The sequence below is a fragment of the Rhinolophus sinicus genome, chromosome 17 (genome assembly GCF_057876585.1).
Source record: "Rhinolophus sinicus isolate RSI-liver-muscle chromosome 17, RSI-T2T, whole genome shotgun sequence".
NCBI classification, from domain to species: Eukaryota; Metazoa; Chordata; class Mammalia; order Chiroptera; family Rhinolophidae; genus Rhinolophus; species Rhinolophus sinicus.
This window is the reverse complement of record NC_142517.1, coordinates 161807760-161827814: the sequence shown is the minus strand read 5'-3', so window position 1 is coordinate 161827814 and position 20055 is coordinate 161807760. Positions and strand designations below refer to the sequence as shown.

Below are 20055 nucleotides of genomic sequence, written 5' to 3'. Positions count from 1 at the left end.
GACCCCAAATTAGGCTTTCAGGCTCCTACAGATTACCTCTACCTAAAGGTTATCAAAATTTTGATGTACTTTTTTTTAGATATAATTTGCATACAATACAATGCACAGATTTCTAAGTGCATAGTTTAGTGAATTTTAACAGATGTATACACCAGTGTAACCACTCAAACAAGCAAGTTATTTCCCCAGTTGATCCCCCCTGCATGAGAGGCACACACCACTCCAGTTTTTAGCACCATAGGTTAATTTTGCCTGCTCCAGAACTTCACAGAACTAGAATTTACAGTATGCACTGTACTGTGTGTCCAGCGTCATTCACTTGGCATAATGTTTTTGAGATGTAGCCATGTTATTTAACCCGCACAGCCTTACTCTGTTCCAAATAGCATTGTCCCCATTTTACAAATGAGTAGACGGCGGCTCAGAAAATGTAGAGATCTGCAGCAAGTTCACTGCTCTGGGACAGGAATCTAAGCCTGGGCATTCCCAGTCCAATGGTAGAGAGCCCCATCACCACCACACCCGCCCCACCATGAACAGAGAAAAAGTAAAACCACAAGAGAGCCCTCAGGATCCTAGCAAAGAGGATGCTCCACCTTAAAAAGGCCTGTCCTGAGGAAACATTTAAAAATATATGCAACACCGAGGTCAGAAAAAACTTTTTAAGATTCAAGAGGAGGGAAAAGGGAGACAATCTTATAGCAGGCAACTGACTGTTGTGAAATAGAAGAAGTAATGCAAGATGAAATAAAAATACGATAAAAATGTTGGTCATGCCAGTATTAAAAGTGGTAAGATGTTGATGATTTAGGCCTCCGAAGGCGTCTTTACATGCGTTGCTATTATCTAGCTCAGCTGCTGAAACCCGCTGTTTTAAAGGCAGGAGAATGGAACATCCCGCGATAGCACCTGGGTTATTTATCATTATGTATCACCCCGCTACACTCTATTTTATTATGCTGCCTTTAAAAGGAAGATAATGCAAGTATGGTTAATTTGCTTCTCTTCTTTATCTATACAGTGTCGTGACCCATCACGGCTTTGTCCCATGAGATTTGTTTTTCAACCAAAAAGAAATCCACAAGAAACTCTCCCTAAAAATTCCATTAATAACCTCTTTCAGCGCGTATAGGTTGCAGGGTCTGGAACTCAGAATGTTTTAATCTCTTCAGCAAAACAATGTCTCATAATGATGTACAGGACTATTGCTGTACTGATGAAGAATCATACATAATTCAGCACCTTTCACTTGGCAGCACTGTGATGTCCTCATTAGCCGTGGCTCACAGTGTCTGTCAGATGGTGTCCATGCGAACGCAGGCATTATATTGTCTTTGAGATGTGCAGCTGCTTCCATGACACTGCCAGTATATAAAAACATGACGCCAGTTTGTTTTATTTAGTGCTAAACCTTCCAGTTTGTAAAAACAAGGCTGACACAGAGCCTGACATGAGGCAGTGAAAATAATTAGCTCTCATTTTCTCAGCCTCCTATTTCCTTCTCCCTGCTGTGTTCTCTTTCCACTAAACCACCACATGTCAGTCGAAATGGGAGGCAATTAGTGGGCTCATTTCAGTCCCCACAACTGTGCTGAAAAGAAAGTATTTATGATGGCACAATGAACAGCTGAAAGATTAAATAACATTTGCCTTTTGAAAAGAAAATGACTTCTAGCTAAATGGGCAATTTTTGATTATTCTCAAACAAGCTTAGAGTAGTTGGTTTTTAAAATACAAGAAAGGAAAATGAGTCATTTTTAGGTGAAAGAATCAAATAAAACTTGACACAGTAATGCAAATAACTGATGTTTTATTGCAAAATATGTAAATGCGTTATACCCTTAACAATGGCTTGTGTCTAAGGTCAGGGCAGATTGGTGCCAACTAGACACCAGTGGAGATACGGTTGTTATATTGCATTTTGGGGGTTGTTATTTGAGTTATGTATGAAAAAGGGGCTTTAGGAATGATGTTAAAATAAAGTGAAACAAACCAAGTGAGATATACTTTCATGTGATGTATCACACACTTGACTATGTGAAATGGTTCAGATGTTAGTTGATATTTTGAAAAGGGCTTTTTTCATTTTTTAAAAACTGTATTGGAAATTGAAAGGTAGTAGGTATTCATCTTGGAAAAAAAGAATAGTAAGTCTTGCTATTGATTTTTGAGTAATTAAGCATCTACTCTGTCTCAGACTGTTTCTTAATCCATATAGAAGGTAGTCCGGCTTACCTAATTACTGCTTCCTTTTTTTTTTAATACTGAGAAATGGGCTGTAAATAAACTTTTACCCAAGACTCTCAGAATATAAAAACAGCTCTTCTACGTACTACATTCTCCTCCTACCTCTCACGACCCCAGAAGTGACTCCAACAAATATGATTTTTGAAAAGCACTGGCCTAATTGATAGACATTATTTACCAGTTGAGCTATTCTCTGTCCAAATCCTAATGTCCCTAATGGATACGGTTGTCACACACACATCTTTGCTTTTCCAGCATCATGCTTTTAATCTCACTTCAAGTCCTCTGTCCCCTTCAATAGCTGATTATTCTCAAGACCTAATTTTTGGTTTGGAAAACACAAGTCACTGTGAGTTACCGAGGTTTTTTCTCTGCAGAACTTACAGCGATCCCCTGAGGCTTAGGAAAACCTGCTTCTCCAAACAGAGGTCTCCTCTCTTATTATCAACTGTGCCTGTTGTCAGAAAGTCAACAAGTATGACTGTCCCAACATTTTTAAAAGACAACACAAATTTAGTTTCTGTTTCCACAGTATATTCTTTCTCTTTACAAACTCCAATGCCAATCTTTGATCCATACAATATGATCAGTGTTTCTATATGAGCCAATGGCAATGCGAAGAGACCTAAGCCAACAACGGATTCACTGGGAGACTAGCGCTCTCTTTGAGTGAGTTACACGTTATTATAGCTGGAAACCAGCAATGACATGTTTGTAATTTATTCAGACCTAGGTCTTACCATGTTTACCTCCTTGCTGTTAGCTATTTTAAAAGAAATTCGTAATCCTGATGAAGAAAACTAAGAGTGATCCAGCAGTGTGCTGGATGGAGCCAGCTCTCAGGGGCTGACGGCTCACGTCGTTTTCTAACTTCAGTGATGTCAGATTGGAGACTTGAAATTGGCCACGGTGGGAGAATTTACACCATGGAAATCTGCAAAACACTACTAGTCAGGGATGTTCTCTCCAGTTGTTAGACATTTCCTGCCACATCATTTCTACACATGACTACCAATCAGCCGCAAGTACCTACCATTTCCAGTTCGGCTCTGGTTCTATAAGTAGCTGCCTGACCAGTTTGAACTCCATCACCATGCTTTAATTAGAAATCAGCAGCAAGTCATGTAGTAACGTTCTGAACTGTATTTGCTCCTTCACTGCCAGTGAGAACTTGTATTTCTTATAGAACCCTACCACTGCAAGCTTATGTGCTATACACATATTCCGCCCCCCAAAACAGCTCACTATGGAAAATAAATTTCCCTACACTGAAATGTTAATAAATGCAAGATATAGCAAAGTAAGAAAAGCACTGCTTTTAGCTGTTCTGAAATTTACAAAAGGTGTTGGCTTTTTACTTCCTTACAAAATCCTTTTCTTTGTTCCCCTATTATTTTATTCATGTTTATCTATCCATTTATAAAAATTACACAATAGGAAAAAAAGCTCTATTTGACCATTTTTTTTGATATATATATATAGTGCTCTGAAAAAGGGCCTGGAGATTCAATTAAATTTACTAACTGCAACATTTTATAAGCAATCTAATAAAGACCTAAAAGCACAATAGTAAGTGGAAAGTATTTGTGAAAAGCAGCATTTTTAACCTATAGATGAAACAACGGGAGAAACAGAACTATTGACTGAATTTTTGTGTGTTGAGAGTGACAGAAGAGAACAATGACTGTTAGGGGGAGGACGAGGGAAAAGGTGGACTGGAAAAGCCTGCTCTAACGGAGGCAGTTAGTTCTGCTTCCACCTCTTCCAAACGTCCCTCTTAGGTTCTCTTCCTGGTTCACTTGCCCCTTCAAATACCTCCCAAAAGGAAATCGGAAGTGACCGTCTTCTGGTGGGAGGTACTGGAGCCAGGAAGCCTATCTCTGTTTAAGGGCTCACTGTCGCCTGGGTGTTGGGAGAGAAAGGGTGTTGTTTTCCAGGCTTTTCCCCTAACCCCAGTCTCTACTGTATGGCAGCTAATCAACCACCCACAGGAGCCCAGCCTCAGTCTGATTTCCTTGCCAGACTGCGGAGAGGCTGGAATAAGGTCGCGAGGACAAAGTATGTGACCGTCCAGCACTCACAAGGAATGGATGGCCACCCAAACAGTTCCTTCATAGCTCTACTTTTGAATTTTTACGACACAAAATCTCAAAAAGATCTTAGCAAGAAAACTGCTGGGTGATTTGATAGTTTATTCCCCGGCAATTTGATAGTTTATTCCCCGGCAATTTGAGAATCAGTATTCCTGACTGGTGAATTGATTCGATAGAATAATAAACTCTATACAGCTGAATATTTCAATAAAAAAGAGTGGTTGCCACCCTGGGGAGTGTATGGAAACTGCCTGGGATTCCGGGAACCCCTGTCCTTTGTGCCAAGTCAAAGGCCTTAGATTACAAAACACAAGGCACTTCCCACGCAAAACAAAAATAGTGGCAATTTGGTATTAATTGATGGAAAAAATTGCTTTTTTATTACCAATATACTTATTTTGGGGGACAGTGATACTTTTCAAAAAGAGGTATTATGACAGTATGGTTGAACCCTTGCACTGGATATGCCCCTTACTAGGTAGGAACTCTAGGTAAAGAACTTGACCTCTCCCCTCTTCAGTTTCCTTCTAGGGATGATACAGGGATAATGCTCCCTATGGTGATGCGTTGTAACAATTATATGAGAAAAATGTGTGCAAAGTCTATGCCACAGTGTCTGGCAGAGGTACAAAATGATAATAATTATCGTAAGCATTTCAAGCACCCAACACAGGACACTTGAGCTGAGAAAGACCCAATTTCTGCCAACTTCACTGTCGTAACTTCAAGGCTGCCTCAACAAACAGTGCTATTTAAATTAATAATTAATTGGACTCTTTAGAAATAGGTCAAGTACATGGGTTAAACTCATTCTCACTTATTAATTTAAATTGACAGTGAAGTCTTTGGTTCAATCATTTTCTCTGCCAAGTTGTCTCAAAAATGGAAGCGAAGGAGGACATTTCATTTGTGGAAGGATTCTTGAAGTGTACATGGTGGTAAGGCCTCGTGAGGGCCTGGTTCTCCGGAATGGTGTGGCACTAAGGACTCAGATCACAGGCAGGATGTCACATAGTGGCTCTTGACCACTGTACCAACCACAGGCTCTCAGGTGTGAATGGCTTTGCTCGGTTGGGTGAACCAACCTCACTTTTGTGCCATAATCCATTTGGTTGTAAAATGAGGCTAAAATAAGGAACTTAATTTGAATTCTTAGACCAAAATGTTGACAGGTCTTACAATGAAAGACTTTTCCCTCTACATATATGTGTGTCTAAGGTCATATTTTCATTGTTTTCTCTTACCGTGTTGCCCCGAAAATAAGACGTAGCCGGACCATCAGCTCTAATGTGTATTTTGGAGCAAAAATTAATATGACTTAGTATTATATTATATTATATTATATTATATTATATTATATTATATTATATTATATTATATTATATTAAAGACCGGGTCTTATATTATATTAAAATAAGACCAGGTCTTATACTAATTTTTGCTCCAAAAGACACAGTAGAGCTGATGGTCCGGCTAGGTGTTATTTCCAGGGAAACACAGTAGTAGGTCAGTTACTGAACCAATACACCAATTTTAAGTAGTATTTGGCTGGTGGTCCTTCTCAGATGCAATGGGAAAAGGTAGCTACTATTTTCATGATGGAGTCACTATTACACATTATTCCCAAGGTTGCCATTAGAACACAGCTTTCATTTTATTTGTAAGAGAAAAGGTGACATGGTCAAGCAAATCCCCCTGATATGCACACTCAGGTTTGGAGAGAACTTCCAAAGCTCCAATGTCCTCTTGGAACTTATTCTAGTCATGGAGACAGGGCTAAAGGCTTTACCTTTATCATGAAGATGGGTCTATGAGAACTCAGTTAACTGGGATTTTGAGGATGTATTTTGCTTCTTGGGGTCTACCTTTAAGGGACAAAGTAACAAGGTTTTCATGTGGGGAATTGGAATTTCAATTTAAGGCACATTTAGGAGAAAATATTTCATATTTCATATGCCAGTCCAGACTGGCATAGCTGGGTAGTTTAGAACTGGACAGTAATTTATTCTAGGATTATTTTATGAAAGTTTACAGATGCCTCAACAATCTTGGGTCAGGTATGAGGCGAGCGCATGTTTAATACAAAGGCAATAATAAACATATAATTTCTGGTCTCAGCTCTGTCCTCCCCTCAGCGTAGGCTGGTAACACACTTTCTCTTGCTACTGGTTTTTTAATCGGTGATGACAATACTCTGCCTTATGCATCTCACAGAAATGCCAAGGGGATAAATGAGATGACATTTATGAAATAACCTGAGCTCTTCAGAAAGGACTCTCTAAGCATAAACTTTAAACATTATATTCAGGAAATTATTTGCAAATGACGATGAACCCCCTTTAAGCCCTGTTTCAAAATTCATCCCTTCCAAAAAAGTGTTTCCTGGTTGAACTCACCCATTCCAGTCACTTCTTTATACTTTTAGCACTTTGGCATTACATCCACATTGTATACATTTCACTTTTTTGACCTAGTACATTATAATATCATCTATCCTGCTGCCATACTAGAAAACTCGGCACCATCCTGGCTCCTCCCTCTCATTCATCTCCAGAGAGTGACACAGTCTGATCACATCCCTCTCAGAGTGTCCTTGGACCCGTGGCACTGCCATGGCACTGCCACAGCCCAGCTCCGCATCCCTTTACTCCCAGGTGTCTGCATTTCCTGCTCACAGGTCTTCCTCACGCTAGACTGGCCCCTTTCCAATTCATCCTCTTACGTGCTTTTGACAGAGCTTTTAAAAATATAAATCTGGTTGCCAGAGGGTAAGGGGGGCGGGGGGTGGGGGGTGGGAGATGAGGGTAAGGGGGATCGAATATATGGTGATGGAAGGAGAACTGACTCTGGGTGATGAACTCACAATGGGATTTATAGATGATGTAATACAGAATTGTACACCTGAAATCTATGTAATTTTACTAACAATTGTCACCCCAATAAATTTAATTTAAAAAAAAAAAGAAAAAAAAAATAAATCTGATCCTATCTAACCCCCCGCCTAAAACTCTTCACACTCCTTAGCTTAGCACATAAGACCGTTCTTTTTCAGGTCTCCAGCCACCTCTCTGGCCTTAACTCTTACGACATTACTCCACCTGCTCCATGCTAAGTCATCCCAGGGAGAGTGATGCTTGAGTTGAGGTGTGAGAAATTAGTCCAAAGAAGAGCTCCCTGTGTTTGCCTCCTGGTTTCATGCTTCTGCGCTTGTGCACGTGCTGTTCCTTTCGCCTGCAGGGTCTTCTCTCCACCTAATAATTCCTAATGGTTTTCAAATTTGAGTTCAAGCATCACTTCTACCAAGGGGACTTCAAGATCTTCTGATCCCTTTCTGCATCTGCTTTCAGGGCTCAACCAGGGTGCTTTCATTGAACGACGTGCATGATGGTGTAAAAAGGTATCATTCTGTATTGTAACCATTCACTGATTTTGTCTATTTCTCCTGATAAGCTAGGGGTTCCTTGGAAGCTGCAACTGTACCTTTTGACTTTGTACTGTGAGTATTTAGCATACAGCCAGGCACACAGGAGGTCCTCAATAAATGTGTGCTGAATGAATGGATGAAATTATTATTCTGCATGGCCAACCAGGATCAGCAGAATATCAAAAGTTGCAGTAACTAGGGTTTCCAAATTCCCAACATTTTGGAACCTTCGGAAATCGAGAATGGGAAATCGTATTTCCCGAGAATTCTCGAGAATTCTGAAATGATCTTTTTTATTTAATTTTCATTGATCATTTGTAATAATGGCTGTAACAGTAAATGTTAATAAACAGAAAAGCCATAGAGACGGTGGGGCAACCAGGGTTTGTGGCCCTGGGCACAGTCTTTCAGAGGTTTTGAGACACTCTTTTATGTAAAAGGTCAATGCAAAACTTGAGTAAATAAAATTTCCTAAATGGAGGTCGACCGGAATTTCAGGACTAGTGCATCTCTTGCCCTGAGCGCTAAACAAGGGTCACTATGGTATCATTTTGGCTAGGTTTCTGTTATATTTCAGGTTTTCTCAAAATATAAACAATGTAATTAATACAAACTTTATTTAACCAAACCTTACAGTATACAGTGAGTTTTTACATATATCACACAATGTATTAACATTCCCAATCTCATTTAAATATTTTTTATTAAATTAAACATTAATAGAAAACAGAAGCAAATATTATTTGTTTGAAAATTTAAAAAATACTTCAAATAGTTTTTATTTATCATTTTTTAAATGAACCTTTAAGAAACATAGAGCATTAATTGCCCGATCAGACAATCGTGATCATCGCTTTGTAACAAATATACTTGATGTGGAAAAATTTCTTTCATTTTCTGCAGACATTGGTTGATTTGTTATGAGTACATCTAAAAGAACCTTCAAGTTGGGAGTGAGAGAATGCGTTGCTTCATATAAGCTCATTTCCTTCCTTAGAAAAGCAAATATTTTGTCTGCATGCATAGGGCTAGGCTTTGATGTTGAAATTGATAATGCTTTAGTCAATTCACACTTCAGATCGGATTCTGATTTAATGTCAGAACTCTCTGTAAGGACATTCGTTATTTCTTCTCTTGGAACTTCTGCTGTAAATGTTCCTTTAAAAAGTCTTTCCATTAATGACTTTGCCAATCGTGCAACTTCATTCTTACTTGACAAGGCAAAAAATTCATCCTCTTCTATCTCACGTAGACAACTAACTTTGCTCAAGTACTTTGTGAGAGGCACAAGATCTCTATTTCTACATTTAATCAATTCAAATTTTATTTCCTTTAAAAGCATTAAGAAAAAATTAAGGAAGACCTATATTGTTTGTGCACCAAATATTATAGCTAAAAAGTGCCACAAAACATTATGGTATGAGATTGGAAATTATTGTAATATTGGAATAAAATATTAGTGCAGTGCAAGTTGTTTTTAAATAGACTGACTTACTCACAGCAGCTGAGAGAGCCAAGAACACGCACATACATCAAAATCGTGAGCCGCAAACAAACTGATCGAACGTGGTTGGTAGTATCGGCTGCCACTTTGTGGAAACGATTCATCGTGGAGAACAGAAAACAGTTTGTATTTACACAGAGAAATATTTATTTTCACAACCCAGGATTTGACTACAATGTCATATTAAGGTAAACTACCTTAGTTAGTTCATCTGAAGATGACTTTGCAGTCAAATCCTGGGTTGTGAAAATAAATATTTCTCTGTGTAAATACAAACTGTTTTCTGTTCTCCATGATCAAATGTGCTCAATGTACAAGAACTGAAATTAGCTGGTCATGTGATATCTGATTCTGGTGTCCTGCGCATGTCTGGTGGCATGTAACATTGTAACACAATGTAACTTTAGATAGCGATAAGTAGGAAAAATGTCTAAGAGATACATTGTCAGTAGTACATTTATTTCCCACTGTGGGTATTACTGGGTTCAAGGAGCCGATTTTCCCGATTTCCTGACCAACTTTTTTCGGGATTCAGGAATGGAGAACCAAAAAAAATTCCCAAGAACAGAAACCCTAGCAGTAACCCTTGGGAAAGTTATTTAACCTTTCAGAGCCTTGGTTTCCTCACATGTAAACGGGGGAAAATAACACCTATACCTCAACACTGTTGGCCTGGAATCCCGTAAGTGCTCAATGAATAGAAGTTATCATTATAACTAGCTATTTATGGTAATCAAAATGAACACAATCCTATTTGATTTCAATTCATATGCCACCTAGGCCATATAGTTTTTCAAGACTCTAAAGTGAAAGCCTGCCTGAATGAGTCTTGGTCAAATGTCCCGCTGTCCTATTTAGAGCTGATAATTTGAGTTTGCACATTGCCTACTGTTCCATTCTTGGTGTTGTTTTACTCTCCCTATGAAAAACTGATTCCCCTTAAGAAACAGGAAACAGGAAGCTGTGATGCCAACGGCATCAACACTCACTCTGGCATTCACCACCCCACTTCCTATCCACACTTTGCTGTGAGTTTCTTGGAGGGTTTGGGTGACCTCAGATAGGACTCTTCAGCTGAATGAGAGAGTAAGATTCCTACACTGGATTACAGAGGCAGCTGGCAGCCTTTCCACTAAATTCTATTTTATAAAATCTATAGATTTACCGAGAGTCAAGTCACCAGCTGGTAGGGGGATGTATAAAACCACAGAGTTCCAGGAGAGAAAAAAAGAGCACATTAGGTTGGAATTTATCCAAAAAGATTTAAAATGTGACTTACCTGTGGGCCAGTTCCTGGTTTCAAGTGAAAACCAAAAACAAGTTCAAGGTTCACTATTTTTTCCTCATTTTCTTCAGGTTCACCCACTGAGTCCTGAATAAGAAAAAAACCAAGCACCGATTTATTCTAGGTAGTGCTTTTCCTTTTACTTCTCACGTAAAGGAGATGATTTCTTAGCTCTAGTTTTTCCATTCTAGTATGCTGTTTAACTTTCGGTTATTTTTGGATTAAGCTACAAATTACAATTATTGAAAGCAAGAGAAATGACATCTTACGTCTTTGAGAACTTTCCCAAATGATTTCTTTCACGCATGACAGATTGAATGTCCACATTGCACATTTTTCACAGCGCATCTTGCATTGTGCAATTTTACCCTAGAAATGCACTGATGTTACCTTGAGAGTCTCACAACACTTAAAAGATGTACAAGCTATTCCCAGTTCTGAGGGCATATGTGCATGGAAGAGCCAGCAGAGGAACAAATGAACCTTCTAGGGCTTAGAGATAGAAAACCATAACTGTTAGTGAATGAGAAGAATTCTGTGTGTTAAGTGCAAGTATCTACTAATTTTATGACAAAATGTGCTGTATACCTTTAGACTACATTCAAAGTAATATGTTAAATATACTAATATGTTGTTCAAATAATAAACCTCCCGTCCCAAAGTGCAAGTGAAAATCTAGGGCTGCAGTGTGTGAATTCCTTCAGTGACTTCTGAGTGAAACAGACGTCTCCAGAGCCAGGAGAAAGGTCAGAGACCCTCACCTACACACAATGTTAGCACTTCCATTCCCTCGCCACTAAGGTGCTTATCAGGAAAGTACTGTTAATATTACAACTTGCAGGGAACCAGGTTGTTCAATTTAGGCACATCCTAAGCTTCACTCAAAGGGCCTTTTGTTGGACAGGCCATGATTAAATTTCACTTCAAACAACAGTTCCCGACATTGGCAAATCTAGGTGTGGAGGTGGCAGGTGTGTATGTCAATAAAAGCAGCATATTCTCAGTAAGAAAAAAAACCTTACTTACCTTAATTAGTGGTGGGAAGTGAAACAAGTTTAGGTAATCATGGGTTAATTTCTCAATGGCCGACTGTAAAAAACAAAAAATCACATGACTTTTATTAACGATCTGATAATGCCAAGAGAGGATTAAAATTATTGTGCACATACAAAGGCATTCTTTATTTATGTAGTTCATAAAGTATCTTGGGGACGTTAATATCCAACATCTATGGAGAATAAACCTGATTGTTCAAAGTATTATATGCAGTTTGTAATTATTTAATGGAACAGGAAGATATTTAAGATGTTAAATCTCATATTAAACAATAAATAAAACCATTCTTTAAACACCAGTACAGTGGTGACAAGTCAATGTACTAGTGTATAGAATGCAGTTGTCACCCTGAGTAACTGTGGGAAAAACAACAAAGAACATGGATGCATCACCAGAGACTTTCATTAAGGCTGAAACCTCTCTAAAGGGTTTGCTGCATTGGAAGGGCTTTTCCATGGGTATGCATCCAACACTCCCTTCCCCAATGAAGCGCAGAGAACTCTTAAAGGAAAGGAGGACAATTTAAATTATGATTCTTTTTTATACTCATCAGGTATAATCCAGCTTTTCTGTGAACTGAGCATATCACGTAGAGAGCAAAAAAGTGCCAGTGTGAGAAAAATTAGATGCATTTTATAAAGTGCAATGCAAGCTGTTGACACTTGACAACGTAATGAACACTTATTGGTTGTTCAGCTCTATTCCTTGTGCATGGGGGAGAAGGGAGCCAAGACAGGATGAAAGGGACAGCCTAGTAGCGGAAGTGGCTAGTTTTATGACCTACCGCTTAAAGGCAGAGAGATTCTTCGAGAAGGTACACAATAATGCTTCTGTCTGCCTCAGTGGAAGAGCAGAGAATGGAGGGCCCATTCTCACCATCAGGGAGTGTGTGTGTGCAGTCGTGTGTGTGCGTGTGTGTGCGCGCGCGCGCGCGCGTGTGTGTAACAACTTCTGACAGGTACCAGGAGGGATCCTCTAGTCTGGAGATACTCATCTGATGTCCCATCCGAAAAGGACCAGCTTGAAGCCCTGTTTATCCCCAGTACCCCAAAAGTGTACACAGCACCCTCCCAGAGCAAGTTTCCATGACCCTTTTCCCTTAACCTTTCTCTGGCATATAAGCTTATTCGTCAGAATTACCCACTACCCAGCTGAGTTTAATGGAGTGTCACATGTTGGCCAAACCCCACTGGGTGGCCACTGGCTCTGGCAGTTAGGTGGAGGGTTCACATGCCTGACGATTGTGACTCACCCTTCTGAGAACCAACTATCTTTATGTGCACATACAGATTCATCTGGGAGCTTGAGGGGAGTCTTGAGTCCCCCCCAGAGATGCTGGCTACACCCCTCTTTTGGAGCGCCAGGCAGGCACTCTGTCAGGAGCAGAGGACATTGCACTGACGCCCCTATCTGGCATCTTCCAACGAGGGCTTTTTCTCTATGCGTTTGTTTCTTGGCTTCTCTGCAGGATCCGGCCCTGCTTTTATAAAGCTTCCTCAATCTTCAGCTTTTGTGACCCCATTCTCTCCTTCCTGTCCTACTTGCTACCTGAGAATAGCTCTTCAACCTGTGGTATCCTCCAGTCGCATTTTACTACACTAGTGAGGCCTTCTTCTCTATATTATAACCTCTGAATTGGTCTTTCAAAATCCAGCCTCTCCTTTAATCCACTTTACAACTTCCAGAAGCAAAGGTTTGAACATGTCAATTCTTAAAACTTCCAATACTCCCCAGAGCTGATCAAATCCCAGATCCACGGCCTGAAGTCTTAAGTGGCCCAGGATCTGGCCCCACCTCCCTTTCGCTTTATGTATCATGAATTCTCCACACCAAGCTTCCATCGGGCAGAGACACTCACTCACTGTTCAATCAGTGTTTTTTCTGTTCCTTTACATTCTCCTCGGCTTCTCTCTCTCTGAACTCTTTATTTTCTAGATTAATGTTCTTTTCTTTCCTGCTCCAGTTTACATTCCAAATTCTGTCCTTCCTTCCAGATCCATCTTAAGGGCCACCCACTCCAGGACGTTTTTCCTTTCTGACTTGCCCACTGTCCCTCTGAAGCGGAGGTAATGAAATAGCTCCTGTTCTCCAAACTGCTCAGACCATATATTATGAGAAGTTGTATGTACATGTTTTAGCTCTTCTCTGGGACATAAATTCCTTAAGGGGAGGATTCTTCTTTGTGTCTTTTCAGGCCCAGTCTTGCAATGAGTAGCATTCACAGAATTTAACCATAATCAGTAAGTCTGGACCTTGCTTGCCTTAATGATACCAACTGGCAATGGAGGGGCACGGATGGCTCTCCTAGGCCAGGTCTCGGAACATTTAAATCACTATGGCTTTCCGTGAGGTGTCACAGCTTGCCACTCCATTTCCTTCTGACGGCTCCTTAAGGAATGTTAGCCCTTTTTCAGATAGCAGAGGGGGCGGGGAGGTGGTCACAGCTGCCAAATAGTACAAGCTTTGCATAATTTCTCTCTCGGAACTCTGAAACTTCTCTGTACTAGAGAAAATAAGTTTTCCTACTGTAGCCCACCTAAGCCAGCACAGATTTTTTGGGATGGACTTAACCACACTCAGAGGTTGAGATTAATTTATTTGCCAGCCTTTGGGGTGTATGTTTCTGCATGAGGTTTCCTGCTCATCTTCTGAGAAAGGAAAGATGGTGAGGTGAAGGCTGAACCATCATCCCAGGGGCGCTGAGGGCTGTCAGGATGTTCCTTCCAGGGATCCAGGGCCCGTGTAATGGAAGTGGATTAGGCTCTATGGACCCTGGGCGGGGAGTAGGGGTGGATTTCCCTGGAAAGACCAGTGTCAGCAGCTCTAATGAGGTAAAGAGAGAAGCAGTGGGCATGTTGGCAGAGCCTTTGTGAAGACGTGGATTTGCATGGGAAGCTGCTTTTCTATATTTCCTTCTCTATTTCTCTTCTTTCTAACTGTGCCTACCCCTCCATCCACCCACACCGCGGTTGAGGAGGTTGGGAGCAAATTTTATGTTCTCCTAAGATCTCTCCTAAAACAGACCTGTGATTAATAAAAATCCCACACAAGTGCCAGCAATTCTTACCTGGTTTGAGTGACTAAAAAACAAAATAAAATGAACAGACAGACAGATCTGGTTGCTAAACTACAAAAAAAGCAACAACAACAACAACAACAGAGCTTTAGCTTCGAAACTGTTCAAGACTGAAGTTTTGGGGGGCAATGTTAGGCTTTCCTGAGAAAATGAGGGACTAGAATACATACATGGTGGTGTCTGTTGTAGGTCAAAATTCTGAAGACTGAAAACTGAACACACATCCCCATGATTTTTTGGTATCACAGTGGCTAAAGTTTTACGCAGCTCCAGCAAACATTCTGAAATCCTTAGGGATTCCTAATGGATATTTAGCCTCTCTGATCTTAAACAAAGTTGCCTCTGGCTATTCCGGGGTGGGGGTGGGGTGGGGAGGGGCTACTAGTTCTGCAGGCACCACACTGGCTTATTTTCAGGTCTTCTGGCACACTAAGCTTTCTCCCACACCAGGGCCTTTCCACAGGCATGCCCTTTGCCCTCCCCCCAACACCTCTTCTTCCACTCTCCCCAACACCTCTTCCCCTCTCCCCAGCACCTCTTCCTCTCTCCCCTTCACCTGGTTAACACCTACTTATCCTTCAGCTCTTAGCTCCTTCATAACTGTTTCACAGAAGCCTTTCGTCATCCCAACCTCATCTCTCCTTTGTGGCATTTCTTACGTCTGTCATTTTGCCATTTTATCCTTATTGCATGAATAACACCTATCTTCTCCACTAGAGTAGAGACTTCCTGAGGACATGGGGGTGATATTCAGGTATCACCTAGGGGACTTCTGTGCCAGGTATTAACGCTTTTGCTGTTGGATTATCAGGAGGAAGTAAGGGTTCCTTGGGGGCCACAGCTACTTATCAACTGGAAGAATTGCAGCACTAACCAACCAGCAGCCATGTTTCTGTCCTCAGCCTCTAACACAACACGTGATCTGCTACATAGTAGGGGCTCAGTAAAGATCTGTTGGCTGAATGCTCTCCCTTTCTGAGGTACCTTTAAATGAATGATATGCCCCTTGGAGACAATGCCCATGTCTTTCAAGTCTTCTTCCTCAAGAAGCAGCAGTCGTTTTCCTGTAATGTTGTTTTCCTTAAACAAGGTTGCGTATACACTCATCTCTGCTGAAGAGTCACCTGAAGGAAGTGATTGGAAGGCAGAATAAAATTAGACTAAATCATGTCCAAAGCAAAGTTAACTCCAATAAGAAGGTAAATTACTTCACTTGCCTTTTCTGACGAGTTGCTGAACCCAAGAATACTGTGAAAGAGAGGACATATATGGTTTTGAAGATTCATAAGTGGTCACTGGGCAGACTTAACAGTAAAACACATGGTTCTCAATAGATTAAAATAGCTTTAATTCTTGGCTCAGCCACAGAGGTAAAACAGAAGATTTTCTCTTTATAATTCAAGCTATCCCTGTCTTTGGGGGGCTGGGGGGAGAGAGGTCTTACTTGGGGGACTATTGGTTTTCATCCTTATTTGGGAAATATTTAGAAATCCTTTGAAGAAGGTTCTTACTTATAATTTTCCATTTATGTCCCTGGGTTGTTGAGGGGCACTGGTTTACCCAGCAATTGTATGAGTAACAGGGGCCATACAGCAGTGGGCCGAGAAATACTCCTGGTCTAGGCCTGGTCATGAAGAAGCTATGTGGCCCAAGACAAGTGACAGCACGGAGCTTCATGTACAGAATGAAGTTGGACCCAGGGACCCCAGTCCTTGAATTTCACTCTGCACATGTTGACTGGGAGCTTCTCACATTACTTGGGTGAAAGGAGATAGAAGTGAGGCCAGATCCGGTCCTACCAATTCTCTGGGGAGCCCTTGACCCTGGAATTTTATTTAAATGGTTTGAAAACCATGCAACCTCAGAGCAAAGACTAAAAATAGCTGTTAGAGATCAGTGCCTTTAAAAAAATTTCTTCTCAAATGAGATGGGCCAATTCTGCAGCTGGGGTAAAGGATTATATCCAGGCCTCTGAATACAGGAGATCGATCGTAAGTCTTTTTTGCCTGTTACGCAGGACTGGCAGGAACCTTTGAGTGGCCAGCACTCAGCGAATGGCATGAAGTAGAGGCAACTGGTGCCAAGTTTCCTTACCTCACAGAAGCCAGAGGTCAGCTAATGTTGAAAGTTTTAGTTCACCAGAAGGTGAAAGGAGGGAAATGCCTTGGCCCAGAAACCAGGTTGAGTTAGGTAAACAGACTTTCCCAGTTTGTACCATGCAGCGCCCGGTCTATTTCCTGGGGTTGGGGCCTGCTAAGGCTGGCATTACAGCTTTTTTTTTTTCTTTTTTCTTTTTCATTTAATGATACTTTTTTGTTGTTTTGTTAAGGAGGGCACAGCTCACAGTGGCCCACGTGGGAATCAAACTGGCAATCTTGGTGTTATCAGCACTGTGCTCTAACCTACGGAGCTAACCAGCACCCCATTTAATGATACCTTGAGCATATAAAATGGACCTGGACATGCATAAGCCTCTGAGGTCTTTGATCAATAATTCTCAGACCTGTTTTTCACTAAGGAAACAGATACAGAAATGCAACATGCTAAGTAGGACTGTTCCTCAGAATCTCTCCCCAGTGTAGGGTGGAGGACTTGCTTTGGACTCAAACAGTCTGTCCACATCTTCTCAAAGACATGGGCTTCTCTGGCTCTACCTGCAGAGACTGTCCTGGAGCTCGTGTCTGTTTTTGCTTGGGAAGGTCAGAGTAAAGATGGCAATAGGAACCTGTCACTTTTGAATTGGCCTACAGCGGGCAGGAAACCCAGCTCAGCAGAATCGCATGCAGTCCCGCACTGCCTTTGCCAGCTCTTTCTGCACTGTGGTCAAGTCCATCCCTGGCATTTAGGAAATTTTAAGATCTTTTTTTTTCAGGTATATTTGATATCGTGGATCAGCCCTTTAGTTTTGTCATTGGTATTCATTATTGTATTATCGAATATCTTTCCGAGCAAATAGGGAGGTGGAATCCTCTTGTAAGATTTGAAGAGATACTTGCTTTAGTCTTGAGGCCTTATTTTAATCATTACTGCATTAAAAATAGCAAAACGTGGAATTTTTCAACTTTGAGTTAGAATGTCCTAAGGCCCAAGCCCCTTTAGCTCCGTTTTTAACTTTATGGAACAAATTAACTTTATTTAACAAATTTATGAAACTCCTGCCCAGGTCACAAGAGGCATTAGTGGAAGCAGCTTACCACATCATCTTCGGTCCATGAGCCAATCTCAAAGGAAGGCAGCAGCTGCATGGGACATATGAATGAAATAAAAAGAAAGTAATTTTATCATTGTCATTTTGGTTTATCCTGTTGTTTGGCTATTTTAGCTCTCGGCTGCTGCTCTGGCTTGGTTCCTCCCGCAGGTGAGGTTGAACGGAGAACAAGTTTCCTGGCCTTACGAGGAATTTCTCAGTGCTCCAGGGGTGCTGCCCACGGAAGCCAGTCATGTGCATCAACCTTTCAGAAACAGCCGCTGCAGCTGGACTCTGTATATCTTGAGAGTTTCCTCTCTTGGTACTTGGCATACCAAGAGTCCTTTCATATCCCACGACAGGGCTTGGCAGGCAAGACATTTCTGACATTTGTCAAATAACCAGAGCCTTCCTCGGAATGTTCAGTCAACAGGAGGATCATCTGATCATTAATGAAAATTCCAAAGCAACCATTTGGAAACGAGATGACTCATGCTTATTCTTACCAGAGAATTTGCAAGTGTTTAACTCATGTCTCACTTGCATTCCATTTTTAAACACAAATATTAGGACCCACGGATGAAGGAGGACAAGTGAAATGGGAACTATTCTAAGAAACCCAGGTTACAGAGTTGCTCTAATGAACATGACACTAAACTCCCGCCCTGTCAGGTGCACAAACATGACATATGACTTTGCAAGAGGGCACACCATGTTCAGAGCCAAAGGGCTACTCCCTTCAATGTATGCCCCATGGCCACTGACTAAATAATAAATACCTAATTTGAAAAAATCTGTGTCTTCTGTGACTTGAATTAGTTTGCTATAGCCATTAGCTTTAATTAACTTGTCAACATGGTTGAATTGCTCATGAGATAATGTGGCAAAGTGTCATTCAACCTCTGTTACAAATAATATCCTTTTATGGGTGAGTTGCAAAAAGCTGAATTTGGCTCCTTTTACTATTAGTGTAAAATCAGAGGGTGGGTGAGTTAATTCTTTTAATCGACAGGTATTTTGAACTCAACTTGCTAGGAAAAGCATGCCTCTGCCTTCAAGGAGCCTTTAATTTAAATGCGGGGGGAATAGGTGTGAATTACACATGGAGGAGTTCAGTGCCACCTTCATCTTGGCTTACTCGGTGCCCAGAAGACTGCCTGGCATACAATACCCGGTAAATTTTTGTTGAACAGTTTGTTGAGTGAATAAAATTGAACGGTGCATTTCCTAAGAATGTTAAACTCTGTGGTATAGAGTTCAGGCTATGGGTGTAACCAGGAAAAGGGAGGGGTTCACAGACTAAGACGGGAAAGGAAGGCATACTGGGTTGAGCCCGGCGCTGCAGGGCAAGGAGAAGAGTGGTGACTGCAGGTAAGGAGAAGAAAGGCCAAAACACTGGCAGTGGTGGGCGCGGGGAGAGAAGGCAGGACGGACATGCTCCGTGGCCGACCGGAGCCCCAGGTGCACCTGTGCGTGTCCACGGATAAAGGGGAAATGAGGCCAACTCTGGGGGGGGGGGGGGCAGGCAGAATTTTGTAAACCCACTGGGTACAATGACTATGAACTTGTAGAGTTTGACTATTACAGGTAAGTTGCAAGGGCATAACTGGCTACTACTCTCTATGTCCTCCATTACCCCCCTGTCCTCCAGTTTTTTCGGGACTGCCCCTTCCCTCCTCTGAAATACCTGACATTTGTAGGAATCGTGGTCACAGGCGCTCACCTGCCTTAATAAACGCAGAAAGGAAAATGATGGGAGGACGAGGGTCTGAAACTGAACTCAATCAAAGAAAATACATTATGGTTTTACGTCTTCACAGGGCAGCTGGGTACAGCTGCAGAAACATGTCATTTCCTTTTTCCCATCACGGAAACAAACGGGAAGTAAGGCAGTTTTTTGATTTGATCAAGAAACAACAGACTAAGTTACAGAAATATTTCCCTGCATCAGGGCTGGCTTTTATAGGGAGTAGAGGGATTTGCAGTGTTTTGATTCTTACACCATTCCCAAATGTAGTGCAAAACAAAACTGATAAATATTTCTTGAAAAGAATAAAGGCTGTAAATGAAAACTACTAGTCAAAACCAAAATCTATGGAGTTAATGCCCAAAGGCAAGGAGAACGCTCGTGCTCTGAGGATGGCTCATCAAGAGGACGCCAAGGGAAAGCACTAGGGTGAGTG

At 41.3% G+C, this 20055-nt stretch overlaps 1 protein-coding gene across 2 annotated transcripts in view; it reads right to left on the bottom strand.

Annotated features, from left to right (window-relative positions):
• The window catches only part of MAP3K20 (mitogen-activated protein kinase kinase kinase 20), a 164346-nt gene that overhangs the window by 18145 nt on the left and 126146 nt on the right, over positions 1-20055 (bottom strand). For both annotated transcript variants that reach the window (XM_019727457.3, XM_074338165.2), the window contains exons 12-16: positions 17880-17924; positions 15903-15933; positions 15670-15809; positions 11580-11642; positions 10548-10640 (exon numbers count right to left, since the gene is read on the bottom strand). In XM_019727457.3, the coding sequence (XP_019583016.3) occupies positions 10548-10640; positions 11580-11642; positions 15670-15809; positions 15903-15933; positions 17880-17924 (372 nt within the window). The remainder of the gene's footprint in view (positions 1-10547; positions 10641-11579; positions 11643-15669; positions 15810-15902; positions 15934-17879; positions 17925-20055) is intronic.